Source organism: Perca fluviatilis, chromosome 13 (genome assembly GCF_010015445.1).
Source record: "Perca fluviatilis chromosome 13, GENO_Pfluv_1.0, whole genome shotgun sequence".
In the NCBI taxonomy this organism is placed as follows: domain Eukaryota; kingdom Metazoa; phylum Chordata; class Actinopteri; order Perciformes; family Percidae; genus Perca; species Perca fluviatilis.
Window position 1 is genome coordinate 19113986 of NC_053124.1, and position 25231 is coordinate 19139216.

Sequence of the window (25231 nt, forward strand, 5' to 3'; positions counted from 1 at the left end):
GTCTCCTTTTATAAACTCAGATTTAAGATGAAAGCATTCCACTGCAGTTGTGGTTAAGTATAAGTAACTTTTATTATTTCTTGCACCTTTTCAAAATAAAGTATTACAAACAAAAGATAATAAATTAGGTGATTCAAACATAAATGTTTACATTCCACTCTACATGCTCAAGTCAGAATCAGAAGGTATTATATAGCGGAAATAACAGTGAAATAAATGAAAACAAAATCATATATATATATATATATATCAAAAAGTGATTTCAGATAACTGTCAGATTCTCTACAATGTCACATTTCAAACGGGGCTTTTTTTTTTAAATTGTACAAAGCAAATAGTGTCTGTTAAAGCTGAAAATCCAGCTTCCATATTAACAGTACTCTTATCTGTGCAGTTAATACAATAGCATTCTACTAAATAGCAAACATAATTATAAACATGCAGTCTAAAACATGCGGAAATCAAGCCACATCTGTTTGACAAAGGGCAGAAATATTAACAGCCAAATCAGCTACCAGATTTAAACCAGCATCCCAAAAAGAAAAAGTTTTAAACACATTTAATAAATAAATTGTGAATGCTTGTGTGTAAGTTGCCAACAGACTTAATTCATGAAAACAATGCATGGCAAGAATGTTATTGATTTCTGTGAAAGAACAGTTAAAAAAAATAAGACAAAAAAATAAGACTTACAGATATGATCATTCGAAAGAAACATTACTAATTGAAATTTGGATTCAGTTGTTTAAAACGTCCATCAGATGAGAAATAGGATAGTGTACACAAGTATATTTATAAGATTATGGTATTATCAAAATGTCAATTAATATGCAGTATGGGCTGAACCATTAAGACTGCATATTAACATAAGTAACAGAAACCTGCAGACATATTGTACATATATTTAAAGAATTCATTCAAAGGGTCAATATTAGCATGTGTAAATTCAATATGTCAAAACTAAACAACCACAACAGAGAAGTTTTTCTCTCATGAAGTGAGAGTAGCAAGAGTTTTCAATGAAACATTCAAAATTGTGAAATAAAGCCCAACTGACAATGGATTTTTGAGTCCAATAATTATATCAATATTTGAGAGCAAATAATCTGATAACAGCCAATGTTTATATTTTTAGGATAAACACATGACATTTTCTTTCAATTTGTTTAAGGAAAACAATCACTGCACTGACAGTTTTGTGTAAATAATGAGCATGTGTACATGTTCATTCCTTCATCAATAATCACACCTAAATGTCAGAAAACTGTAATGGAGAAAACAAAAACAGCATATTCTCAATCATACCTGCTGAAACATTGATATAGGCTGCAGGAAATTTGCTTAAAAAATCTTAATGAATTTTTTTTTAAATGAGTCTGAAATTCAGACCGGTGCAGCGGTTTGGTTTTTCTCAAGCATCAGTCAGTCACTTCAGTCTTTTACAGTCCCTTGTCAGTTTACAGGACTAGTCGTGTCCAGCACTGGTCATCTTCTTCACTGCTTTGCATATAAGATGGCTCAATATCTAGTCTAAAAGTTTTAAGGCGCTGACACACCAACCCGATTATCGGCCGTCTGACAGTCTGGCGAGGTTGGTGACCCGAGTCTGTTCGGTGTGTTCCGTGCCATTGTCAGCCGGAGGAGCCATTGGCGTTCATTTTGGCCGATTTGACTTGTTGAATCAGCCGGTGGGCAGTTGGACTCAATGACCAAATCTGATTGGTGGAGTGCTAGCCCTTGACTAGCGAATCAGTGCACGAGATAACCAGAGCTGACGCCAGAATCTTCTCATTACTAGCCATCGTATTTTCTTCGGTTTAGCAAAATGACAACAATGATCCTTCTTGACTACTATCAACACTCTCTGATGAAAACAATGACTGTTGTGTTTACTAGGAGAGATGTTCCGTCATTTGCGGTTTTCATTTTTTGGGCGACAACGCAGATTAGCGCCGCCTGCTGTTATGGAGAAGTATTAGGTCTTGCGCACACGCAGAACGTACGCTCAAGTCGCCGTCGTTTCGGTGTGTTCCGAGGCACTTTTTGGACCTCGGGGAGCCGACTGCCTTTTCTGCCGATGGTTGGCCGTCGGGTTGGTGTGCCAGAGCCTTTAGAAAGTCATATTGGAATCTGAAGTTAATCAATCATAGTGTGAAACAATTACAGAAAACATCATTAGAACTTGAACTAAATCTGCAGGGTTTTTAAAGACTGCAGGGACATTAAAATAAAAGTCGTAGTATTTTGGAATGCTTTGCTTTTTCAAAAGGTAGGAATGAATTTTGGTGCCAACTCAATCCACTTTGAGTGAAGTGGATCATTTTGTCAAGTAACAGCTCAGATTTTAACTTAATAAAGAGCAGTGGGTAAGTAGGACTGGTGTGTTATGAGACACCAAGATGCATGGAGTCAATATAGACAGTACACTGGATGTTTAAAAGAAGCCCCGAAACAATATAATTAAATAAGCATAATGTTTTGAATTTTCAAGTCCACCATGAGAACATGCATGATCCGTTCTTCACCACCCACATGATTTCCGTCATTTCTGTCCATTCTTGCAGCTTTCCACAGTCCACTTCCAACTCATCTCCAACTGAGGAAATGGATTTAACCAGCTCACGACTTGGTTGTAATATTCCATTTCGTATTTTAAAACCAGGTTTTAAATATTTTAAGGCATTCTCAACTTAATCAGCATCATCTTGATTGTCTTTGGTCATGGACAAGCCTCCACAGCTTTTTGTTGCAGGTATTTCCAAACTAGGCTCTATATTTACACTGAAAAAGTCTAAGAAAAAAAAAAAAATACCACTTGTCATTGACCACTGTGATTATACTGCTGCTACTGCCAGAGGATAGGCTTCCTTATGGGTTGATGGGGATTCCCAAAGGGCTTTCTGTGTGATATGGAACGTTATTTCATTTGGAAAAGGAGAAATTTGTGTTGTGACTTTCAGGAGTATAATAGCCATGCCTCTATTCTCTCTTTGGCCGCAGTCCTGAGTATTATTCATGGGAGGGCAACTTTATAGGAACCATAGAAACAAATAAGATTTAGAGGAACAGAATCTAGACAGTGTAGAAACAAGGCAGATAAGTGTAGATTCCAGGAGCCAAAATGGATGTAAAAGAAGCATCCAACTTCATTTAGAGGCAGTTGGCAGTCAGTTAGAACAACAGTGGGTTTTCAACAAAGACAATACGGTCATCTTAGTTCCTCTGAGTCAATGGGACGTAAGTTTTGTGGTGATGGTGGCTTTGGGAAACCAAGACTAGAGGAAGGGGCACTCAGAAGTTCTGTTGTCGTCTCTTCTTGGCATCCATGGCATCCAGGATGGGCTGTCTCTTGGCGGTGTAGCGCTGCCTGAGCTCCTCAATCTCTCGCTCCATCATGGGATCCAAGGCAGTCAGGCGCAGCTGCAGCTCCTCAAAGTCCAGGTTCTTCAGCTGATCAACAGTACACAATCAGAAACAGACAAACAATGGAGAAGGAATGACGTATTTAGTGTCTTGTTGAGAATAATATTGCAAGAACTGTTTCGCTTTTGGTATTTATTTTTTTTACCACTGAGGCACTGGTGTTTAATTCCTTTAGGTCATACCCCATTAATTAAAGCAGTACCATCCATGCTTATGGTAGAGGTTACTCACAAAGTCAAAGTCTCCATCCTGAGGCACCTTCCAGTTGTCAGGGAAGACATTCTTGGACTGGATGTGGTAGCCGGGCTGCTCCTGTGGCTGGTTATGGTTGTAATTCTCCTGCTGCTGGGCTGCCTTGTTGGAGTCCTGCTTGTCAAAATAGTCCATGAAGGATGGACGTATTGGCTGTTGGGGGGTGGCGTGCCCTGTGGAGGAGAAGGAGGGTTATGTTTCAACACATGAATAATCTCCTTAGTTAATACTCTATTTTGCCATACCTTCACCCCTTTATGACAATCTTACAGACCACTAAAACTAATAACACTTTACCATTGGCTCAGGCCCTCATTTAACTTGTGGGGGAAAAAAACTGTTTTATGGAGTGTGGATGAGATTGCACTTCAATCCCCTTTCTCCCAATAACTGAATAAAACATCATGTGTGTGTGCTCACTCCTCATTGATCCCTGGTCTTCCTCCTCCTCGTCATCATCATCACTGTTGATGACCATTGTGCCCAGGTCAGACTCTAGCATGGTGCTGCCGTGTTCAATCATGGTCTGTGCCCCATCACTCATGGTGCTGGTGGCCCGCATGGTTCCTGCACCCTCTGAGCCCGACTTCACCATAGTGTGAGAGTCCACCTCTGTCTCCTCCTCCTGGAGGACATTTAGTCATATAGCTTCAAAATATAGCCTTCTAATCAAGTCATGTTTATGGTTAACATCTCAGCTTACGTACAGAGTTGTCATCCTCCTCCTCCAGCTCTCTCTGCTGCTCCTGCTGCCTCTTGGCCTTCATCTCCATGGCTTCAGTAATCAGGTCTCTAAGGATTGTGACCGGCTTGGCCTGGCTGATAAATGGGTGCTGGACATCCACAAGAACAAAAATAAAAGTTTTGTGGTAATGTTAAGTGACTCAAATGCTCTCTGACACGGTGTCAACACAAATGAAGCATCTATGTTATTTTGTTCACCCCTTGCATATACTTATGCAAAGTATTCCTACATCAGAGTTTCTCTGAGTGCATACACCTAGGTGTTGATGTTCTGCTCTTATAAGTTTATATCTGTGTGTGTGTGTGTGTGTGTGTGTGTGTGTGTGTGCCCTTCCTTCCTCCAACCTGTAGGAGCTGCGTGGCGGTTGCTCTTTGCTCTGGATTCTTGACCAGACACTTCTTGACAAAGTCTGTAAAGTCATCTGACCAAAGCTCTGGCTTCCTGAATGTGGGAGGAGGGTTGGTGGGGATCATGAAGATCGCCTGGAAGAACACAAAGAGGTTTCAAAGAGTCAGATGGAATAACAAAGACAAGGATTCATGAAAGAATTATGTCAGCTGTTTGTTCTATAGGTACCTCAAATCCAAACCTACCAACCCCTGGTTCAGAGCTGAGGGATTGGGTCTAAGCACCCACTTCTTCAAACTATTTTTACACTCACTCTCATGGGATGGATGTCAGCATAGGGAGGTTTGCCCTCTGCCATCTCTATGGACGTGATGCCCAGGGACCAGATGTCAGCCACACAGTTGTAGCCGATCTCCTGGATCACCTCTGGGGCCATCCAGAACGGAGTACCAATTACAGTGTTTCTCTTTGCCATGGTGTCCTTCAGAGAAAAAACAATGCCGGTATCATCATTATGGACTTGAAGTTTTTGAATCACTTAATATGGATTCACAAAATAAGTGAAAGATTATACATTCCAAGTGGAAGTTTACCAAGAACATTCACTTTGCTGTCACTGGTACAAACCCTTAAACAACTGCAATAATGTTACCGTTAGTTGTCCAGCAACTCCAAAGTCTGCCAGTTTGGCATGTCCCTCAGTGTTGAGGAGGATGTTTCCTGCCTTGATGTCCCGATGGATCTTCCTCATGAAGTGAAGGTACTCAAGACCCTTCAGTGTCGACTTCAGGATAGTGGCAATCTCTTCTTCAGTCAACTGTAAGAAAAGGAGCAAGAAAACACACGGATGAAATAGGATCCAAACAAAGAAATTAGACTAACGCAAGTGTGACTTATTGTATTTTTCATGTAATCAGTACTTTTGCAAAGTCACAGACATAATCAACCAGGACATTTTCCCTCTTACTACACAGTTAAATAAGCATGGCAAATTATTAAAATGGTAATGTCAGTGTCTACAGCAATGGCCACTGAGGGTTTTATCACCATTATAGGTATTAAAAAGCAATGTCTTGTTAATGTCAATGTCTTGGTCAAACTATATCAGTCTAGGATATACATTTCCACAATCTGCTTAGAGTAAAATATAACATAGAAATATAAACTCTGATCAGTTGTGAACCACTAACATTTTAATATTCTCTCTGTCTGTACCCACCGTCTTGTTGCGCAGTCTGATGATGTCAGACACAGAGCCGGCTCCACAGTACTCCATGACAATCCACAGGTCTGTGTTTTTGAAGTAGCTGCCATAGTATTTCACTACGTAAGGGCTAAAAGGAAATGCAAAAAAAAAAAAAAAAAAAAAAAGAGTAGTTATCAAAAGAGAAGACAAAGTTTCGTAAAGAACAAAAACAGCAAGCAGCTGTACAGGCTGCAACAGCCAACATTCTGTTAAATCAAACTTAGAGAAAAGGAATCTATGGAAGCAAATATGATGGGGAGCGCTGTGTTCTCCTCTAACCTGTCACACTGCTGCATGATGGAAATCTCTTTGATGATCTCCTGCAGATCAGACTCCACAGGAACCTGCTTGATTGCCACCACCTGGCCTGACTCCTTATGGATGGCTTTGAACACGCTGCCATAGGAACTACACACGCACGTACACAAAAGTCACAATATGTCCAGAGTGCATTTTATACATGATAATATTAACAAATAAATGCATTACACAGCAAATGAGTCACATCTTAAAAAGTACAAATAAAACGTTTCAGTCAGTGGTACACAGTGGAAACCGAGGTTAGTCATGACACAAACATCTTACCCTTCACCGAGTTTCTCTAAAACATCAAACACTTCCTCCGGTTGTTTGGTCAAACTGTCCTCGCTCAGCTTTTTCAGCTTGCTGAAAGAAAAGGGAACAGATAAATTGTGACTTCAGAATAATAGTCTGCCTAAAACAAGTAGGGAAACCAAACTAAACCACTATACCATAGGAGCATCTGAAATCAAATGCTAGGCAGTTTCTAGTCATTTAATAGCATTGCAAATTATATAACGTTACATTGAATATATTTGGGTTTAGGACTGTTAACGTTAGTCGAACAAAACAAACCCTCTGAAGACATGTGATAGGTAATCATCACAGTTAGGTAACCTTACACAATAAAGCTAACTGTATAGTTGGGTATAATGTACAATTACGAAAAGAACAACAAAGATATATCACGTTATTGATACCAGCTCTTTCTCCCTCTCAGGTTAAAGATGATCTTCAAAGAAAATTAGCTCCTGTAGCATTTAGTTGGAAAGACAACCACATGACTCACAATAGCACCAATTAGCCATTAAATGGTTGCCAATGATACTCATTTGTTTTACAGAGTTTTGTTAGATTGTTTCAACTCACACATAATCCATTATTTTGTACTTCATGTCCAAATAATACCGTAGCCAGATCAAAATGCTCCCTAAAAAGGCATTTACGGAGTTACCCAACTACGAAAAAAAGCTACAAAGCAATTCGAAGCTTTAACACAGGACTTGGCTATTTTGGTCAAGAGTGACATCGAAAACCATTTACTCGTCTTAACTGAGTAACGTTAGAAAGTTTGACAGAAAACTGGTCAAGCTAACTAATTTAGCATAAAGCTAGCTAAGCGACAGCTTACGTTACCTACCGCCTACGTTTTAGAACAAACGCGGAAAAGGCACCGCTGCGCTCTGAGTGTTTCCAATGACTTGCGCCGCGCCACGACGTTCTTTGCCGCTGCGCAAAACGCGTTTGGTCTGAAAGGCCTATTAGCCTTTAAGCTAACGAACTAGCTAACTAGCTAGGCAGTAGGTTGATTTAAGACCAGTCGGAAGTAAACAAACCTTTTGGGCGCAGACGGCTCCATGGTGTATAACTTACAAAAATAAAAAGTCAACGAACTTAGAGTAAGTATTGGCAGTTATGGGGCCAATAGTCAAGATGAGAACATTGTCGACAGAGTCGTTGTTGTCAAAAACTAGTGGAGGGCCACTAGCTGTTCGTTAGATGATGGACCGTTTGGTGACACACCATTTTCCACAGCGCCCCCTGTTTGACCGGAGTGCAAAACAAAAACATAACTACTGTCCTTAGAAAAATAAAAACACTGAACAACCTTAAATAAATAAACAAACCAAAAACACGATTGTATACGAAGGAATCTGTCATGTAACGTGTTCATATTATTTGCGTTGTCTGGCAAAAAGGGAAACTAACTAGCTAGCTAGCTATGCCAAATGTGACGGAGTATCTTCTGACCAATCACAAACCACTTTGTTTTGAGGTGGACGACGGTTCTGCGTAGACAGCAGTGTGCGATGAGGTAAACAGTTGGCGTGTTAAAACGGTGAGTTGTGTTATTTTTTTATCTTTTCATTTAGTGTATTTCATATGAACTATATTCGTACTGCATTTTGAGATTAATTAAATACCTTTGTTATTCACTACGCCTACCGATTATGGCGGTTTAGGAAAATCCTGTCGGTACCACCATGCTTTTTCTGTGTCAGCATGCTGTGACGATAACGTTACAGATGTGATTGTGTCAACATTACCTCTCCTGTCTGTTATAGAAACAAAAATGGATCCACCGAAAGATGTGCAGCCGCCCAAACAGCAGCCTATGATCTACATATGTGGAGGTACACTGCAAATTATGTTTGTGTTAATTGTACAGACAGCTGCTACATCCGTTACTACTGCTAACGCTGCTAGCTTACCAGACCTAACGTTATTACTTTGTGCTGTAACGTTAATGCTCAGCGCTGCTTTGGTATCACCGTTCTATCACTGCTAGTAACGTTACTGCATATCTACTTCTGTTACCCTATACTAAAGTGAACTATCACTTTAATAAAACGTTGATAGAGTAGCTAACTAGTCACATTCCAAATGAAAATAGATTTATGGCTGCGTGCACACACCGAGGCGGTAACGTAGGTAACTTGAGTGTACTTAAAGGAATACTTAGAAAGGAATTAGGCCACGATATGCACATGCAACGAGTGACCATCTTTTAAAACTTTATTGTGCAAATTAAAAGATAACAAGACAGTCCTGTCTTCAGTCTCAATTAGGCAATACATTCTTATAGTATCTGGTCATAAGATAAATGTACTGCAGTAACATATGAAGAAATGCACCAGTGCACTAAATGTAACTAGGGCTAAATTTAACTAGGGCTGTGTATTGGCAAGAATCTGGCGATACGATATGTATCACGATACATGGGTCACAATATATTCAATATATTGCAATATATTTCGATACTGTGTGTAAGGCGATATATTGGGATTTTTTTAAGTATTATTTTAGAAAAACTAATATTTAAAAAAAAAAAAAGACATGATGTGCATAAAAGTCAAAGAAGTTTACTTTAGGTAAACAATTCAGTACACAGAAAATCAAACTGCCAGTTTGGGATTGTGGTTCATAGGTTCTTAGTGAGCAGATTTTTATATGTTAAAGTAGGCCAAAGTTCAGCCATAGCTACATTGTTAGCTTCTAGCAAAAAGTCAGGCCCTGCGAAGGGGGTAAGCTTCGCTTCAGAACTCGAACCTCCTGTGGCGTCATTTTGATACTATAAAACGATCACCTCCCCTTAGCATTCCATTGACTGCCATTCATTTTGACGTCACTTTGACAGCGAATAACTTTACATCTGAAGCGTTTAAAGACTCTATTTGTCCATTGTTTATTTCTAAAGAAACAATGTACAAAAGGCTCCATTACCTTGTACCTCACGTTATGGCTCCGTAGCAGACGTTTTTGTAAAAATAGGCTAACGATTGTGTCATAACCACGCGTCTTACTGTTGCATAGTAGAGGAATTACCGTATAGTACAGGAGAAGCTTGCAGGCAGTTTCGACTTACATGAGCTGTTTAGGTTTAATTACTAATGTTAACTAGCATTTTAGTTAGCAATAATTAGCCTGTGCCCATGTTATCTCCTTACATTTACCTACACTCTCAGTCTCTGCAAGATTGGGAATGATTGAGATTTCTCTTGGCACAGCTACCAGAAGACTTACAACTTCCAGACATGTTGCTCACGTCACATTTACGTCGTCTCTCTCAGTTAGAGGCTGTGTAGTAATGCTCAGCGCTCACCGGAAAAATGCTTCTAATATCCTTCACTGGTCTCCGTCCAGAGCAACGGGAGCTGTTGGTCCAGCTTATATACTGTCTATGGGCCCTGCTAGGCACTGTTAGGCAAGGACACTGGTGGTGTGTCTCAGCATAGCCATCTAGCGGTTGGGGGTTTAAACACAATATAAATGTGAACCACTGTCTTACATGAATATTTTTGCACGTAAACAACACAAAAACAATCGCTATTATGTTTTCGAAAATCAATATAGTATTGCTAAATAAAATATCGCGATACTGAAGTGTATTGATTTTTTTCTTACACCCCTAACAGTAACGTATCAAGAGTGGACGCTACTAGAATATATTGCCCTGCTGCTATGAATGGGAAGCGTGGAAATAATGTTCCCTGTGGACACGTATTATGTCATTGCCATGGTATGTGGTTATTATACCATGGCTATGAACCAATCAGATTGCTTTATTTGAGCTACCAGTTTTATAATACGATATAATTACACACAGTTCTCGTAGAACTGAGTCAACAGTACTGTATGTACTTATTTAGTCTTGCATTGCCAGAACTATCTCCACAGCACTGGAGAAAAGTTTGGCTGCACCACCGCTTATCTGAGATAGGGGGAAAATGGTTTTGGCTTGTTTGTATGTCTTTGAACCAATCACAATCGTCTTGGGGAGGAGAATGATGTCTGAAATAGGCGGCCAATGGCAGGCATATACCAACAGTCTACATCTGGTGAGTCAGACTAGTACTTTACTGATGGCCAAAATTCTGCTGCTTTTTGAAAGCATTATTATGTATTTCGCCCCAAAGGGCATAAATGAATACCATCCAAATAGCAAGGTGTCTAGTCCATCTTGCCTTCTCTTTTTAGAGTTTTGAGACAACTGTAACACGCAAGAATTAAACAACCATTGCAATTTTTAACGTAATCTTTTTTTTTTTTTAAAGATACATACTAAGTGAGAAATTTTACAGTTGAAAAATCTACTTGTCTGTGCTCTCTGGTTAACAAAATATGCAATGTAGACTGTTTCTAAACTACTTCAAGCCTAGTTTGCATTTCTGTGCTGCAATTTCTTATCAGCTGACATGTACACAGATACTGATATATTTGCAATAAGCTTATATCCGTCTGACCAATTATCATCTAGCTCTATTGGTTTATTGGATCTGTAGGATATTTTATGTAATGTCCTTTCTGTATTTGCAGAATGCCACACTGAAAATGAAATTAAGGCCCGTGATCCAATCCGATGCAGAGAGTGCGGCTACAGGATCATGTACAAGAAGAGAACAAAGAGATGTATCCTTTTAATGTAATGTTATGTGATTGCAGAAGGCTTTTTATATTAAGTAAATGTATGAACTAAGTACTACAATACCGGTACATTTCCTTGACTCCTTGATTTCAGTGGTTGTCTTTGATGCCCGATGAAGAAGAGGAGAGCAGCAGTTTTGATTATTTTTGTTGTGTACTATTTTTGTAGTGTATGACCATGTATATACATAATGTAGATCAACAATGCCATACGTTCTGACCTCCAGGCCTGGCTACAGATTTCCAAAATATGGTTGAAGCTCAACATTTTAATTTTGACACACATAGTACTGTTTTTTTACACAAGAGTAATGGATGAAAGGTTTTGGTTTATTAAAAAAACAAGATTGACTGTGTTGGTATTTTTTTCTCATTTGATCCCATGTTTCCTTAATATCAGTTTACCCACATATCATTAATACACTCAAATAGTCAGCAATTATGATAACCTCTAGATGGATACAAAAATATGTACAGTTCTACCTATTCCTCTGTTCTCCTAAATTAATATTTAGGATTTATACGCCATAATTGGAGGAGTAAAATAACAATGTTATCATTCAGTTGCTGTAAGATCTTCCAACCTCTTTGGCTTGACATCAATTCAAACAAACCAATGTCACAAGTGTTTAGCCTAACATCCAAAAACTGTAGCTGGAGATATGAGGTGTCATTGGTGATTTGTGAATGCAGAACTGGCATGAGACAACACTGCTGACCGTAGATAGAAGTCATGTGCGCCGTTCTCTACGCAAGAATTGGGATTTATAAAAAGCAAACTTGTTGGGAAAATGTGCGGTCCGCCACAAACACTCTGACCCAAGTGTACGCACACCGACAGCAGATGGATGAAACACGTGAAACTGAGAACACAGTGTAAAATACATCAATATTTTGCCTCTCATTAATAATATGAAGTATTCACAAAGCCATTCTTACAATTAATAGCATACACAAACACCTATTTGATCGATCTGCAGTAAAAAACGGAGAAAATAAAACAAAATACCATCGTATATTCAAAAAAAGACATTTTTGCAAAAAGAAAATTTAAATATGTTCTGTAGTTATATTGGCAGGTTATGGAATTTATTCTGATGAGTAATACGGTCTACACTGATGCTGTTTTCGATGCCTCCGCCTGGCGCAGCACGTTGTTTTAATATGGTCATCATATACTTTGTAATAGTAAATGAATAAATATTTTCTTGGAATTGGGAAATTTTCTTACACAGAAAATTCAATTTTCCCTGTCTATATTATGCTATACCTAAATTTATTAGAAAATAAACAATAAATAAAGTGTTAAAAGTAGGTTTTCTGCTTCCCTATCCTCTAATACTATTTTTGTATATTAATAATCTTGTAAAAACCAGATTAAATTAATTTATAATGAAATGAATAAACAGAAATAAAACAATGCCTTTGTTTTGACAAGGTGTAATTTCACTTAAACAATGACAATAAAAAAGCATGAAAAATATATCATTAAAATTGTAATTGCTTGTTTTCCTATTGTTAGATATGGTTGCTCTTAAAGTGCCATACATCTGTACATGCATCAGTATCTGGCCATTTATAGTCATTTAGTCTTTTAATATATTGGTCTGTGTTCCTGTGTGTCACCAGCCACCAGAGCCCTTTACTCTGAAGTCTAATCTCCCATCAGAGCTGTCCTACTGCTGCACTGCATTGCTGTGGCACTTCCCCCATCAGTGACATCACATCTGACATCTCATCCAGGGGGCGTTTCCAACAGAAATCCCCAGCTAGGCTTAGATGTAGCTGCAGCTCTGTGAGAGGGAGAGGCAAGAAGGGAGGAAGAGTTTGAACATACTGCAGAGGGAGCGCAGCAATGGGGAACGCACAGGACAAGCCCCCGGGCAGCGGAGGAGGGGGAGGTAGATCGCCTCAGGCCACAGCAGGGAGCGGGGCGAGAAGCCGTAGTGGAGGCAGCACGGAAAAGCCCCAGACTCGAAGAGCTCCAGGGAAGGGGGCGGCCAATGGCACTCAGAGAGAAAACAGCCCTGCTGGTGGAGAACAGGAACAGGGCAGCCCTGCAGTGGACACAAGTTATCTGGACGCCCCTGCTGGGGCCCTTCCTCCTCACCTGGCCAGGCTCAAGAATGCAGGAAACCAACTCTTCAAACATGGCCAGTTTGGGGAAGCCTTGGAGAAGTACACACAGGCCATTGATGGATGTGCTGAAGCAGGTGGGGAAGATATGAACAGTTTGTATTTTCTTTATGAGCAGCATTTGATCTGAAGAGTAACATCTCTGTTGACTAGAAAAATTTAGGGTAGAAAATGAATGTTACTCTCAGACATCTCTCAGATTTGTAAAAGGAAATTTGTTAAAGTTGACATACACAATATACAGTACAAACAAAACACCTTATACACCTAATACCTGAATTGGAATTGTCATTGGCAATACAGTTGCATGCCACATAAGAGCTTATGTCAAAGTAAATTACAGTACAGGGGAGTGGGTCTTATTTTCTCAATTAATCTATAAATTGTTTGGTCTGTAAAATGTCAGAAAATAGTTAAAATGTCCCATACAATTTCTTAAAGCACAAGACATATTCACATTGCTTATCTTGTCTGACCAACAGTCCAACACCCAAAGATGTTCAGTTTATAATTGTATAAATTGCACAATATCACACGTAAAGATTAAATCAGTGCATTTCTCGCATTTCTGTTTAAAAAATGATAAAAAAAAAAGACTTATAATTTTAACTCTAGTAAAGAATCGTAAAATGTGTCAATCTGTGCTTTTTGTTGAAAGAAAATTTTCAAAAGCAACTTCTGGTTGCCGTCAAGTCACCAATGTAGAAACAACAACAAATCTTGGGCACAGAGACAGACAGACAGCCTCTTCTAGCATCTGTTTACTTGCCCTCGTAAGGGAATCAGATACAAGTTGACTCAGAGTGTCTTTTGGCTCCACAATCCACAGTATCCCATATCAATTTTGAATGCATTATGCTTGTCATGCTGCATAACAGCCTCTATTTACCAAATCAGCAGTGCACATCATCCTACATTATAATTAATGTACAGGATGAGTGCAGGTCACTTCTCAGATCTGTCACCTGTGTGGATTATTGAACTGGTCATCACAAGTGTTTAGCCTAACATCCAAAAACTGTAGCTGAGACATGAGGCGTCATTGGTGATTTGTGAATGCAGCACTGGTATGAGACAACACTGCTGACCGTAGATAGAAGTCATGTGCTGGTGCATGGGGGCTTTTAGGTAATATTGGATGTCATACTGCAACTTTTACTGTTGTAGCTGGCAAAAGAAGCTTTTTCTGTAGCACTGGAGATCGGCTGACAGGACTTAATTTAATAGCAGACTTAGCAGAGAGACTCTCAAAGCAAAGCACTGAAAACAATGTGTGATTATGTCTTTTTTAGTATTGTAAAAAAGAAAACACACAAATGTAGAGGAGTATCAGCATTGTTGACATCAGTGTTTGGGCACTGAAGCAGCACATGATGACTGATGCTCTGCTGGTGGTTGTGAAACTGCAGAGGAGGCTCAGAGGAGAAAGGACAGAGTAGAAAATGACTCCATATATCTGTCTACCATTCACCACCTCAGCATCTCTGGACGCTCAACACTTTAAATTGAGCTATTTCCGTCTTCCTATTCTCTCTTTAGTTACAAAATACAGCACTAGTACTAGTACTAATCTGTCCCTACACCTGTATATACAGAGATCAAAGATGACTGGAGTGTTATTTCAGCATTTAGTCTTTCAGATAAGTGGGTTGTATTTGTCCCCCTGCAGGCATTGATAGTCCAGAAGACCTGTGTATCCTCTACTCCAACAGAGCAGCCTGTTTCCTGAAGGATGGAAACAGCACAGACTGCATACAGGACTGTACCAAGTAGGTGACAGCTAAGTGTCAGCTCTGTGCATGTGTGTTTCTGGCTGTCTGTGATAATTTCCAGATGTTGCTTTGTCCATTTCAATGTAGTTTCTGTCAGATATAAAAGAGTACTCCACCAATTTAGCATGGCACTGCTATAACTTTGTCAGGCTCACGATAAACAGTAAAAAAAATATAAATTGAGGTAGCACTATCAGACATATTGTCTTTTTTTATTCCACTCATTCTTTTTTATTCCACTCATTCTTCTTTCTTGTTAAACCGTGGTGCCTACATGACCCACAATGCAGCTTAACTGGGAACAGCTGGGACAGAGATCAGTTGTGTCATGCTAGTAGCGAAAATGACCACTTCAGGGAGTTTATCTGAGTTGGTACAGCTTCCTCTGCAGCCACAAAAGGCTTTATTCGCAGTCGTACTTCCCAGCACTTGTAAACTAGACTTTGATGTAAAAAATCGGAGGCTAATGTCAAAGTACGCATGACCTGCTTGCACTATAAATCGTTCACATTATGATGTAATGTACTGTACATACAGATCCCTACTATTGCATTTGCCCTTTGTCTCACAATGAAAGATTTTTTGTCTTTTTTAGTTAAATTACATTACATTTTTAATATTTCAACAGTTGAGTTTGTATGAGGTAAGTATCAGTATATTAGTAGTCGATCTCAGTTCATTACTTTCCTCACATGCCTATAATAATCTAAAGACTTATTTAAAAAATCCTTTTATAAAAGGTTAGTCTACCTCTTGTTTTGCTACTTTGTAATATAATTTCTTTATGGTTTTTTATTCAGTTGTAGTTTACTCTTAGTTGACCCTTTTAACTATAAACACACTATGTGACTATTTGTGGTGTCCAAATGCTCACTCACGTGTTTATGAATGGAGAGCTTCAGATCAGCCCAGTTGACACAGTGTGCAGGTGTAGACAGTTGATCCTCTGTCTCTGCGTCTCTGATCCTCTTAGGGCTTTGGAGCTGCAGCCCTACTCCTTGAAGCCCCTGTTGCGCAGAGCTATGGCCTATGAGTCACTGGAGCGCTACAAAAAGGCCTACGTGGATTATAAAACCGTCCTGCAGATAGACACCGGGGTGCAAGCAGCTCACGACAGAGTCCACAGGTCAGCTGAAAACAGCCACACGTTATAAACTGTAGCTACTTAAATGTGGCTTCTTTAACTTGTCAAGTTGTATAAGTTGTCTGTCAGAAATCTAGAGGTTTCAAGGTTAGAATACATTCAATGCTGTTGTGTTTTTCTCTTCTGTATCTGCTAGTTCCATCCTCACACTGAAGATAAATAATTCTTATATTTTTGTAGACACCATTCTTTTTATGACAGTTTTATCTACAGTTACTTTAAACAATATGCATTTAATAAGGGTTGAATAGTTAATTAATCTACTATTAAGACCTGAGAGTTTGCATTTTTTTTTAAATAAACATTTTAAGATTATTTTTTGGGGCTTTTCCTTTTATTCGATAGTGACAGTGGATAGACAGGAAAGGGGGAGAGAAAGAGAGGGGATGACACGCAGCAAAGTCAACAGCCACAGGTTGGATTCGAACCAGGGCCGCTGCCAAGGACTCAGCCTACATGGGGTGCACGCGCTTACTGGGCGAGCTAGAGGTCGCCCCGGTTTGCACTTTTGACAAACTGATTTTAAGTTGATTTCACTAAATAGCTGCTCTTGGAATCAGCGGCTATAGTATTTGGTAGGTATGATGGGTAATGTCAGAGAGAACCACTGGTCTATACTATACTATGTCTATACTTGCCCATTTTTATTCAAATTTTTCTAATGGCTTTCCTGGCACTGTTTTACCACAAGCCACAATTAGTTTTACTTTATTTGTCACTTCTACAGTCCGAATACACTACAAACTCAAAATAAGCTTAGAATTAGCATGTAGTATGTATTTGAGACACATATATTAAAGAGCCTACTTACCCTTACAGGTGTTTTCCCTTAATATGGCTGATCACACCTCTGATCTGAACCACAAGGATGAGTGTGAGACATTCACAGTAGTAGAGGAACATGTGTCAAAAGTGAAATGAATGATGAGTAGTTGCAGCATTAATGTAGCTAATTACAAAACACTTTCTGTGCTCACACTGCATGTTGTACTCTCCGTGTCATTGCCAGGATCACCAAGATGCTTATTGAGCAAGACGGACCAGAGTGGAGAGTGAATCTTCCAGAGATTCCTGCTGTCCCTCTGTCCGTCCAGCAGCAACACAGAGACAAACCGATCAGCGCTGAAGTAGCCCAAGCCCGAGCAGCCAGGGCTGCACAGGAGGAAGGTCAGTGACATTGCTTCATCTTGGCTTAGTGAGGAGTTGGACATTTAAAATACAAACATGTGCTAAGTGGATTTATAACCTCCTAGTCTTTCCCCTAAACCATTCACAAGCATGTACTCACACTCTGTAGGATTATAGCTATCACTGTGTAGTACTGCGATTTACTTGTTTTCATAAAGTAGTTCTTCTGGCATAAATGCAATCTGGCACCTTTAGTTTTTTTCCTCATACGTGGACAGAATTGTTTGTTTCTTCAAAAATTGCCTCATGAACTGTGGGTGGTTAAATTTCAATCAGAAGGCAGCAGCAGAAGTCGGACAGTGAGAATTAGTGTGGAAATGCTGATGAGCAGCCGTTGAAGGCTCTCCTGCTGGGAAATTGTGTGTGTGTGTGTGTGTGTGTGTGTGTGTGTGTGTGTGTGTGTGTGTGTGTGTGTGTGTGTGTGTGTGTGTGTGTGTGTGTGATCAATAATGCAGAGGGGAAGGCGATCCACACCGAGTCTAGCGCTGCTGTAATGGAACAATCCAGGTCAGGTTTCCTGTAGGCTGCTCCTGCTTACACACATCAGAAAGCTCCACATATCATATATTCAAATGTATTTATTTATATACATGTTGAGTATACCGCTATAAAACACACACACATACAGTATAATATAAATAGCTTTATTTGTATGCATTACATAGAATTCCATACACAGAACTTAAATCTTAGACAGATAAAGCACCTGACCTAATACAGAGACACACCAACATGAACACTTGAAGAATATAGCAAATAGACAACTCATCTTTGAATAGCATACTGCTGTTGCTGGGTAAACAGATGGAGGGTAGTTTAACCCTTGTGTGGTCCTTCGGGTCCCAGTGACCCGAAGGACAACACAAGGATTATGTACTTCCCTTTACTTTGTTGAGAATTGCTCTCTAAACCCTGTTTCTTGTAAAGTATGTAAGTAAAGTTTATTTCTAGAACACATTTAAACACAGTTTAAGCTGACCAAAATGCTGTACAAACAAGAACTAAGGTGCTGTATTAACCCTTGTTTAGAGAGCAATTCTCAACAAAGTAAAGGGAAGTACATAATCCTTGTGTTGTCCTTCGGGTCACTGGGACCCGAAGGACAACACAAGGGTTAAGAAAATCTAAAAGACGTGTTCGTTTGATTTCTGAGGAGGAAGGAGAGGCCTGGGTCGAATTGAAAGTTAAGCAAAAGGTTTAATGAACAACACGATGAAAACGACATGACAAAAACAAATGTTATACTGCAGCTGACAGCGGACTGAAATCATGCTTCTCCTTGTGGAGTCACATAAGAACAGTCATGTGACATGACAAACAATACACTGTAAACAGCGGACTGCAAACATGCTTCCCCTTTCGGGTCACAGTTCGCAGTCCTGAAATCATCTCTGTTTCCGAATTATATTCCTGTCTCTCAGGTTAAGGACACACCTCTGAATTTCAGGTTTACTCCAGGTCACAGACAAAGGTCGTTTATCATGGTAGTGCCGATTCTATTCAAGTTTACAGAGTTTGCATTTCCTTTGTTCTAATCAAGTCTGGCACCGCAGGGAGTGGCTCCCCAAAAGTTGTTTAAACCATAAGTCTTCTAGAGCATCTACGTTCATGCTAAATAACAGACATGACCTAATTAATTCTTTAGAAACTAGGTTTGGGGTGAGGCAGTCAAATGTTGATTAGGCTTAATCAGTATTGAAACAATCCTTTTCGACTCAGTTTCAGTGTCACTCAGTCACACAACAGTTTACATTTTACACCTAAAAGTATATTGTACTAAAACATAAGCATGGTTTTAACTTTTTTTATCTTCAACAGTAGTTCAGCTTGTTGTCAGTGTCTATGCCTTTAAAAGGATAAAATACCATAAGACAACTTCTACAGACGATCAGACTGAAATGCCATTTTGTTGGCATTTGGTGTCACGTTGTGCCTCTCTGTCCCTCCCTCCAGCCACTTCCCCAAACAGCAGAGAGCTCAGGAGTTGACTCATCCCGTCTGGTCCATTGAGACTGCTGCTGATGCTGATGGATTTATTGATCAATCTCACAAAAAGTTTATGCACTGGGCTGATGGGAAAAGCTTCTTGAAAGACAAACGATATGTGCAACATATCCATAATAACCTCCATTGAAACTGAAGACAGAAAGAAAATGTAGTTCTAAAGTTTTTTTTCTTTCACCTGTTTCAATACTGAACTGATGCTAAATTACAAATTCCTGTCCACAGCCAGCAGAAAAGATGCCCACTTTACTTTACTGAAACGGGAAGGCAACGAACTGGTCAAGAAAGGCCACTTCCAGGAGGCTCTGGAAAAGTACAGTGAATGTGTCGCATTAAAACCTGAAGAATGTGCTCTCTACACAAACAGGTACACATGAAATTCTTACCTGGTCTCCTCTAAGGACTATATAATAGTTAAAACAGTAGAGGGCACCACACGATCATCCATCTCTCCAATCCTTAACTTACGTTAGCATTACCTGTAGCAGTATCCTGAATGATAGCAATGAGCATGCTGCATTCACTGACTCCTGTACTCTATTCTACTCTTCTCCAGAGCCATTTGCCTCCTGAAACTGAATCACTTTGAAGAGGCCAGACAGGACTGTGATGCTGCATTGCAGCTGGAGCCGGGGAACAAGAAAGCCTTCTACAGACGAGCCCTGGCTTATAAGGGTTTACAGGTTACTCCCACATCATAAACACACACGGTCATTTATTTGAAGCAGTTGCATTTTTTGATAATTTCCAGCCACTCTTTATTTTATTTTTTCTTCCCAGGACTACCTGTCGGCCAGCAGTGACCTCCAGGAAGTCCTCCAACTGGACCCGAATGTTCGGGAGGCCGAGGAGGAGCTTGAGGTGGTGACGAGCTTGCTGAGACAGAGCCTTATGGATAGCACTGCACACACACCAAGGGTAAAAGATTGCACACACCACACACACACACACACACACACACACACACACACACACACACACACACACAAAGTAATTCAGTGATTCTCAAGGGGGTCTCATTTATAAACGTGGCGTACGCACAAAATGGGGCTGAAAATGTGCGTACGCCACTTCCCACGCAAAGGTTGTGATTTATAAACAACAAACTTGACGGGAGAATGTGCGGTCCTCCCGCAAATTCTAAACCATGCCTACGCACATTTTGGAGACAAAATAGGAATTGGCGACGCAGATGGTGAGGTGGTGAACTGAAGTCAGACTGCAGAGAGTACATGGGAATAAGATTACTCGTAATATTTTCTAGTATTGAGGCCTCACGCCCATTCTTTCACTCATACATCATCCACGTTACCATGAAGATGAAATCCAGCAGTGTTATTTGCGCTTGTACAGAGTGATAATTGTTCCATAAACACCTCCAACTCAAATCAAAACTCGTTCTTAATATTTAATCGGCGCTGTCTCGCCGTCACATTGTCCGCTACGGAGCGCAGGAGGAGGGGATGGCCCGACTGCATGGAATACAGGATAGCATCAAATACCTTAGCATTAGATAACAGCAGAACACAGTGTAAATAACTAAATATCTGTCTTTAAAACTGTGCATATATCATCAAATGTCAAAGTCTGGAAATACAGCCGTTAAGCTCTCGCGCAATCGTTACCCTTAATGTCCTCGTTATCGGTCCAAACTTTAATACTGTTCATAACAAAACTTGCATGAAGAAAAGTATGTTTGCCTATTACATTTCGTCTTCAAATTGTATCTCGGGGTGGGGGATACCACTAGTTGATGCTGTGATTTTAGCAAGGTGTTAACAATCACAAATTGTTGTAAACATAAATACTGCGGTAAACCTGTGCGTAATGCTGCATGGTGGCACTGCTGGCCCTGCAGGAGGACTCTGCTAATGGAAGAATCAGGAGAAAAAGAGACTTCATGGACCATGACTGGCTAATATGCCGATTTAAATTACCTAATATAGCTGTAATAGTAATAGTAATAAAGCTGCGCTCTTGGATCTATGTACTGAATTGGGTCCAGTAGGGCAACGCACCGGAACCGTGCCATCCCGGTCCAAATACAGGTCCTCGCCACTATGGGGGAAACCGGATGTTTCCAGAGGGAAATGTCAGACAGCTAAGTGTTTTTTTAAATAAATATTATATATAATCTTCAACCTTATCACTAAGGCTTGTTTGGATATATATATATATAGTTCTGTTAAATCTTATTATATACGTTTGGTATATCAAAGCTGTCCCCGAGTGCTGTAATGCCTGCCGTTTTGGAAGATTTTATTAATAAAGGTAGTCTATAGATCCGGTTTCCCTACACTGTGCGACAACAGGCCGAAATTATAATTCAATCGGCAGCAATTCTTTAGCATCTGAGAGTTTTTTTTGCTTTTTCTCCGCCAGTCGTCATGATTTGGTGTAACGAAAGAACAACAAGGGTCATTAACATACTGATCAGCGTTCACAAGGTGCTTTGCATTGACTATTTATGGTTAAAAATGGGCGTGTACAGGGCGGCATAAGAGGCTGATCCACGTACGCACACTTGTCGGCAATCTGTGATTTATAAAGGGAACACTGATTACAGGTGTGCGTACACACGGTTTTATAAATCAGACTTTTTTCCAGGGAAGGTCATTTTGGGCTTTTGGGCGCACGTACACTTATAGTAAGGATCCTACGCACAGTTTTATAAATGAGACCCCAGGTCTTAATCTCTTTCAAAAACTATATACTGTACTTTTAAGAAAGGGAGATTTTGGCTATCAAACCATAGTTTGGATCAATGATTTCAGATCAGTATTGGCAAATCAAACGCTAAACACAAACAATAAGCAAGCGTTGATATTGTTTAAAAAAAAAAGAAATATTGTGCCTTTAAATGTTGCAGGTATGCTGACTTTTGCTCATTTCCTCCAGGTTTGATGTGGAGGAATATGGAGGCAGAGGAATGAAACGTGTACTTATGGAGGAAAAGGACTCTTAAAGCTATCGAGTGTAGTGAGTAAGACCTGCAAAAATGAAAAGGACTGGTGTTGACTCCTGGGACGGACTCCTTGGATGACCAGCTTTTCAGCTCTGCGCCATCTGTAATGTGTGCAAACTACACTATAACTCCCGAGTACACAACCTTACATAAAGGGCAGCTTTATTTAAAAAAAAAAAAATAAGAAAAGAAAAAGAAAGGCTAATGTCAAAGTACTCATGACCTGCTTGCACTATAAATCATTCACATTATGATGTAATGTACAGTACATACAGATTCATGTGACAGGCTGCAGAGCGCCGTTTCATGGTGGAGTAACGCAGGGAAAGTAAGAGTGTGTTATGTGTGCCTTATTGAGATTTCTATCACAGTTAGGATAAAATATGCCAAGATTTAAAGATGTGTTTGGTTCCAAAATAGTTCACTGAGCTCACGACAAAAGCACTGACAGAAAAGGATTCAGCTCAGCTGTATTGTATATAGAGACAAGGAACTCCCAGAAAGATAAAAAAAAAAATAGAAGGTAAAAAAGTCAAGATCTGGTACAATCTTTATGTATCCAGGGATTCAGCTATTCCAGCTATTTCAAGACATTTGTCATTGTTTACATGTATTATCAGCTGCAACATATTAAAAAGGATACGCCAACAAATTAGTATAAAACATTTCCACAGCTAAAGACCCTCTAAAGTGAGGTGTTACAACTATATTTAGGATGCTAAAATAATGATTTACCACAGTTAAAATATCCCAGCAATTGAAGTTAGCATTACTTAATCATGTACTGTATGACTTATTGTAGGTCTCAGGTTCAATCTTGAATGTATGACTGCGTGTCTTTTGTGTGAATAGGTGTAAAGTACTTACGTTTTGGAAAGTCTCTTATCAGAATACTACATAGTTTTATTCGTGGCCCTTAACTGAACCCTTGGATCTGTTTATAAAATACCTAACAGCTTCCATTCATCAAACATACTTGTTATAATACATAACGTCAAAAAACAGGAGAACTCATCTGCAGGGGGAGGAATTACGGTTGATATGACCCCAAGCAGTCCAGTCTGATAAACAGCTTGTTGTCAGGTTTCTTCATCAACTGGTTGAAGTCTGTTGAACAAAAAAAAAAAAGTGGGATACTGCAGGTTGGGGACCTACACAGTAACTCCTCCATGCGAGCTTCAAATGTATAACCAGACTTTCACATTTTTAAAGCCCTACAGCCATCACACACACACACACACACACACACACACACACACACACACACACACACACACACACACACACACACACACACACACACACACACACACACACACACACACACACAGGTGTTTTCACTTTACTTGCCTAATTAGAGCTCCCCTCAGGTCTGCACTGTCACCGACAGTCTATGATTGTCACACCTGTTTGGGAGGGACAACTTAGACCTTTGTCACTAGGAGCAGATGTCTAATTAATCTAAATAATTGAAAACACCTATGTGGGGCGCTTCTTTCTTTTGAATCGCCCATTCCAATTCCTTTTAAACGTCCCATGTCATCCCTATAACACACAACACATGTAAATCTTTGTATAGCACAATGTGCCACAACTTTTATTTAATTTATTTAATTTAATAAATGTATTATTAATTTGATGTATTCATGTATTAATACACTTTCTCCAGTCCTATTTTACCAATGACCTATTTCTTTCACTTGCATTGTCTAAATAAAAGCATAAAAACATCAACTAAATGAAACAATCGATATGAGGCTTGAAGTGTTGCTTCGTGGAATGCAGCATGTACTGTATGTAAATAGTTTGGATGCAAATGTAAATAATAAACTGCTATGTGGATGCTTTAATGAGTCTTTTGTTTCTGCACCGTCATAAACTTGTTTACAAGGGTAATTAGGGTTGGGCATCGTTTGGATTTTAACGATTCTGATTCCAATTCCAATTCTTCCGGTTCTTATCGATTCTCGATTCCGATTCTTTGAGGGGTGGAGTTGAAACGGGTCACATGCTTATTTCACAAATAAGAGGAAAGTTTTATTTTGATTCAAAGGTGGGTTGCAGTTTGACGGGGCTTTTTCAATGTAAAATAAAGCCAGACTAGAGCGCCGCTTACTGTGCTCCATGGCTGCAACACAACAAGCGCCTGGCCGCTATGGAAACCAAAATTTGCAGCATGTTAAATTTGGAACCCACGATCAGATTTGAAACCAAATCCTCCAAAACGATTCCAATAAAGAAACGATTCCGATGGAATCGTTATTTTTGAAACAATTCCAAGTAGGAATCGGTTCTCGATGCCAACCCTAATGGTAATCTCAATGTGGAGCCAGAGGGAAACAACAAAAACAGTGCAACAAAATTGTTGATTGTAATGATTTGCTGGTCTTGGTGCAGTGGTGGTGATGATGGGGCAGTGGAGACCTGGGTTCAACTCCCACTGCGATACATCAACCAATGTGTCCCTGAGCAAGACACTTAACCCCTAGTTGCTCCAGAGGCGTGCGACCTCTGACATATATAGCAATTGTAAGTCGCTTTGGATAAAAGCGTCCGCTAAATGACATGTAATGTAATCTTCGGTCCCTTGGCATGTTATAATAAACTTAACTACATAATAGGCAAATGATTGCACTACAGAAAACCATCATTTTCATGTGGAAATTTACACAAAACAAGCTTGATTGAGAATTTTTTTATTTCAGGATATGCATTTACATGCATATTAGAAAAACTAATTATTAGGGAATATATACTTTTTCAAATAGCATACACTTCTTTT

The 25231-nt window shown here is 39.6% G+C and overlaps 3 protein-coding genes across 4 annotated transcripts; 2 read left to right on the forward strand and 1 right to left on the reverse strand.

Moving 5' to 3' along the window:
• Positions 1–308: 308 nt before the first annotated feature.
• Positions 309–7837, reverse strand: stk3 (serine/threonine kinase 3 (STE20 homolog, yeast)). Of its 2 annotated transcripts, none has more exons than XM_039820069.1 (11): positions 7652–7837; positions 6600–6680; positions 6294–6422; positions 5988–6102; positions 5421–5585; positions 5082–5249; positions 4765–4902; positions 4383–4508; positions 4096–4300; positions 3655–3848; positions 309–3450 (listed from the first exon to the last, which is right to left on the reverse strand). In XM_039820069.1, the coding sequence occupies exons 1-11, from the start codon at positions 7672–7674 to the stop codon at positions 3292–3294; spliced, it is 1503 nt and encodes a 500-aa protein (XP_039676003.1). In that variant the 5' UTR covers positions 7675–7837; the 3' UTR covers positions 309–3291. The 2 variants fall into 2 exon arrangements, with proteins under 2 accessions (XP_039676003.1, XP_039676002.1); XM_039820068.1 differs by lacking the exon at positions 7652–7837 and adding an exon at positions 7185–7463.
• A 247-nt stretch (positions 7838–8084) lies between these two features.
• polr2k (RNA polymerase II, I and III subunit K) lies at positions 8085–11592 on the forward strand. Its single transcript, XM_039820077.1, has 4 exons — positions 8085–8154; positions 8381–8449; positions 11133–11225; positions 11335–11592. The coding sequence occupies exons 2-4, from the start codon at positions 8389–8391 to the stop codon at positions 11355–11357; spliced, it is 177 nt and encodes a 58-aa protein (XP_039676011.1). The 5' UTR covers positions 8085–8154; positions 8381–8388; the 3' UTR covers positions 11358–11592.
• Positions 8087–24299, forward strand: spag1a (sperm associated antigen 1a). Its single transcript, XM_039820070.1, has 10 exons — positions 8087–8154; positions 8381–8449; positions 12870–13453; positions 15046–15145; positions 16122–16274; positions 17302–17459; positions 19710–19851; positions 20041–20167; positions 20265–20402; positions 22383–24299. The coding sequence occupies exons 3-10, from the start codon at positions 13096–13098 to the stop codon at positions 22386–22388; spliced, it is 1182 nt and encodes a 393-aa protein (XP_039676004.1). The 5' UTR covers positions 8087–8154; positions 8381–8449; positions 12870–13095; the 3' UTR covers positions 22389–24299.
• Positions 24300–25231: the final 932 nt, after the last annotated feature.

Bases quoted from the DNA above. Each gene is read 5' to 3' on its own strand.
- stk3 (XM_039820068.1), bottom strand. From the start codon at position 7,210: ATGAAGTACAAAATAATGGATTATGT. The intron at 6,423-6,599 runs GTAAGATGTTTG...GTGCGTGTGTAG, and splicing joins TTAGAGAAACTCGGTGAAGG to TTCCTATGGCAGCGTGTTCA. The intron at 5,586-5,987 runs GTGGGTACAGAC...CTTTTCTTACAG, and splicing joins TCAGACTGCGCAACAAGACG to TTGACTGAAGAAGAGATTGC.
- polr2k (XM_039820077.1), top strand. From the start codon at position 8,389: ATGGATCCACCGAAAGATGTGCAGCCGCCCAAACAGCAGCCTATGATC. The intron at 8,450-11,132 runs GTACACTGCAAA...CTGTATTTGCAG, and splicing joins TATGATCTACATATGTGGAG to AATGCCACACTGAAAATGAA. The intron at 11,226-11,334 runs GTATCCTTTTAA...CCTTGATTTCAG, and splicing joins CAAGAAGAGAACAAAGAGAT to TGGTTGTCTTTGATGCCCGA.
- spag1a (XM_039820070.1), top strand. From the start codon at position 13,096: ATGGGGAACGCACAGGACAAGCCCCCGGGCAGCGGAGGAGGGGGAGGT. The intron at 13,454-15,045 runs GTGGGGAAGATA...GTCCCCCTGCAG, and splicing joins TGATGGATGTGCTGAAGCAG to GCATTGATAGTCCAGAAGAC. The intron at 17,460-19,709 runs GTCAGTGACATT...TCCTGTCCACAG, and splicing joins CAGGGCTGCACAGGAGGAAG to CCAGCAGAAAAGATGCCCAC.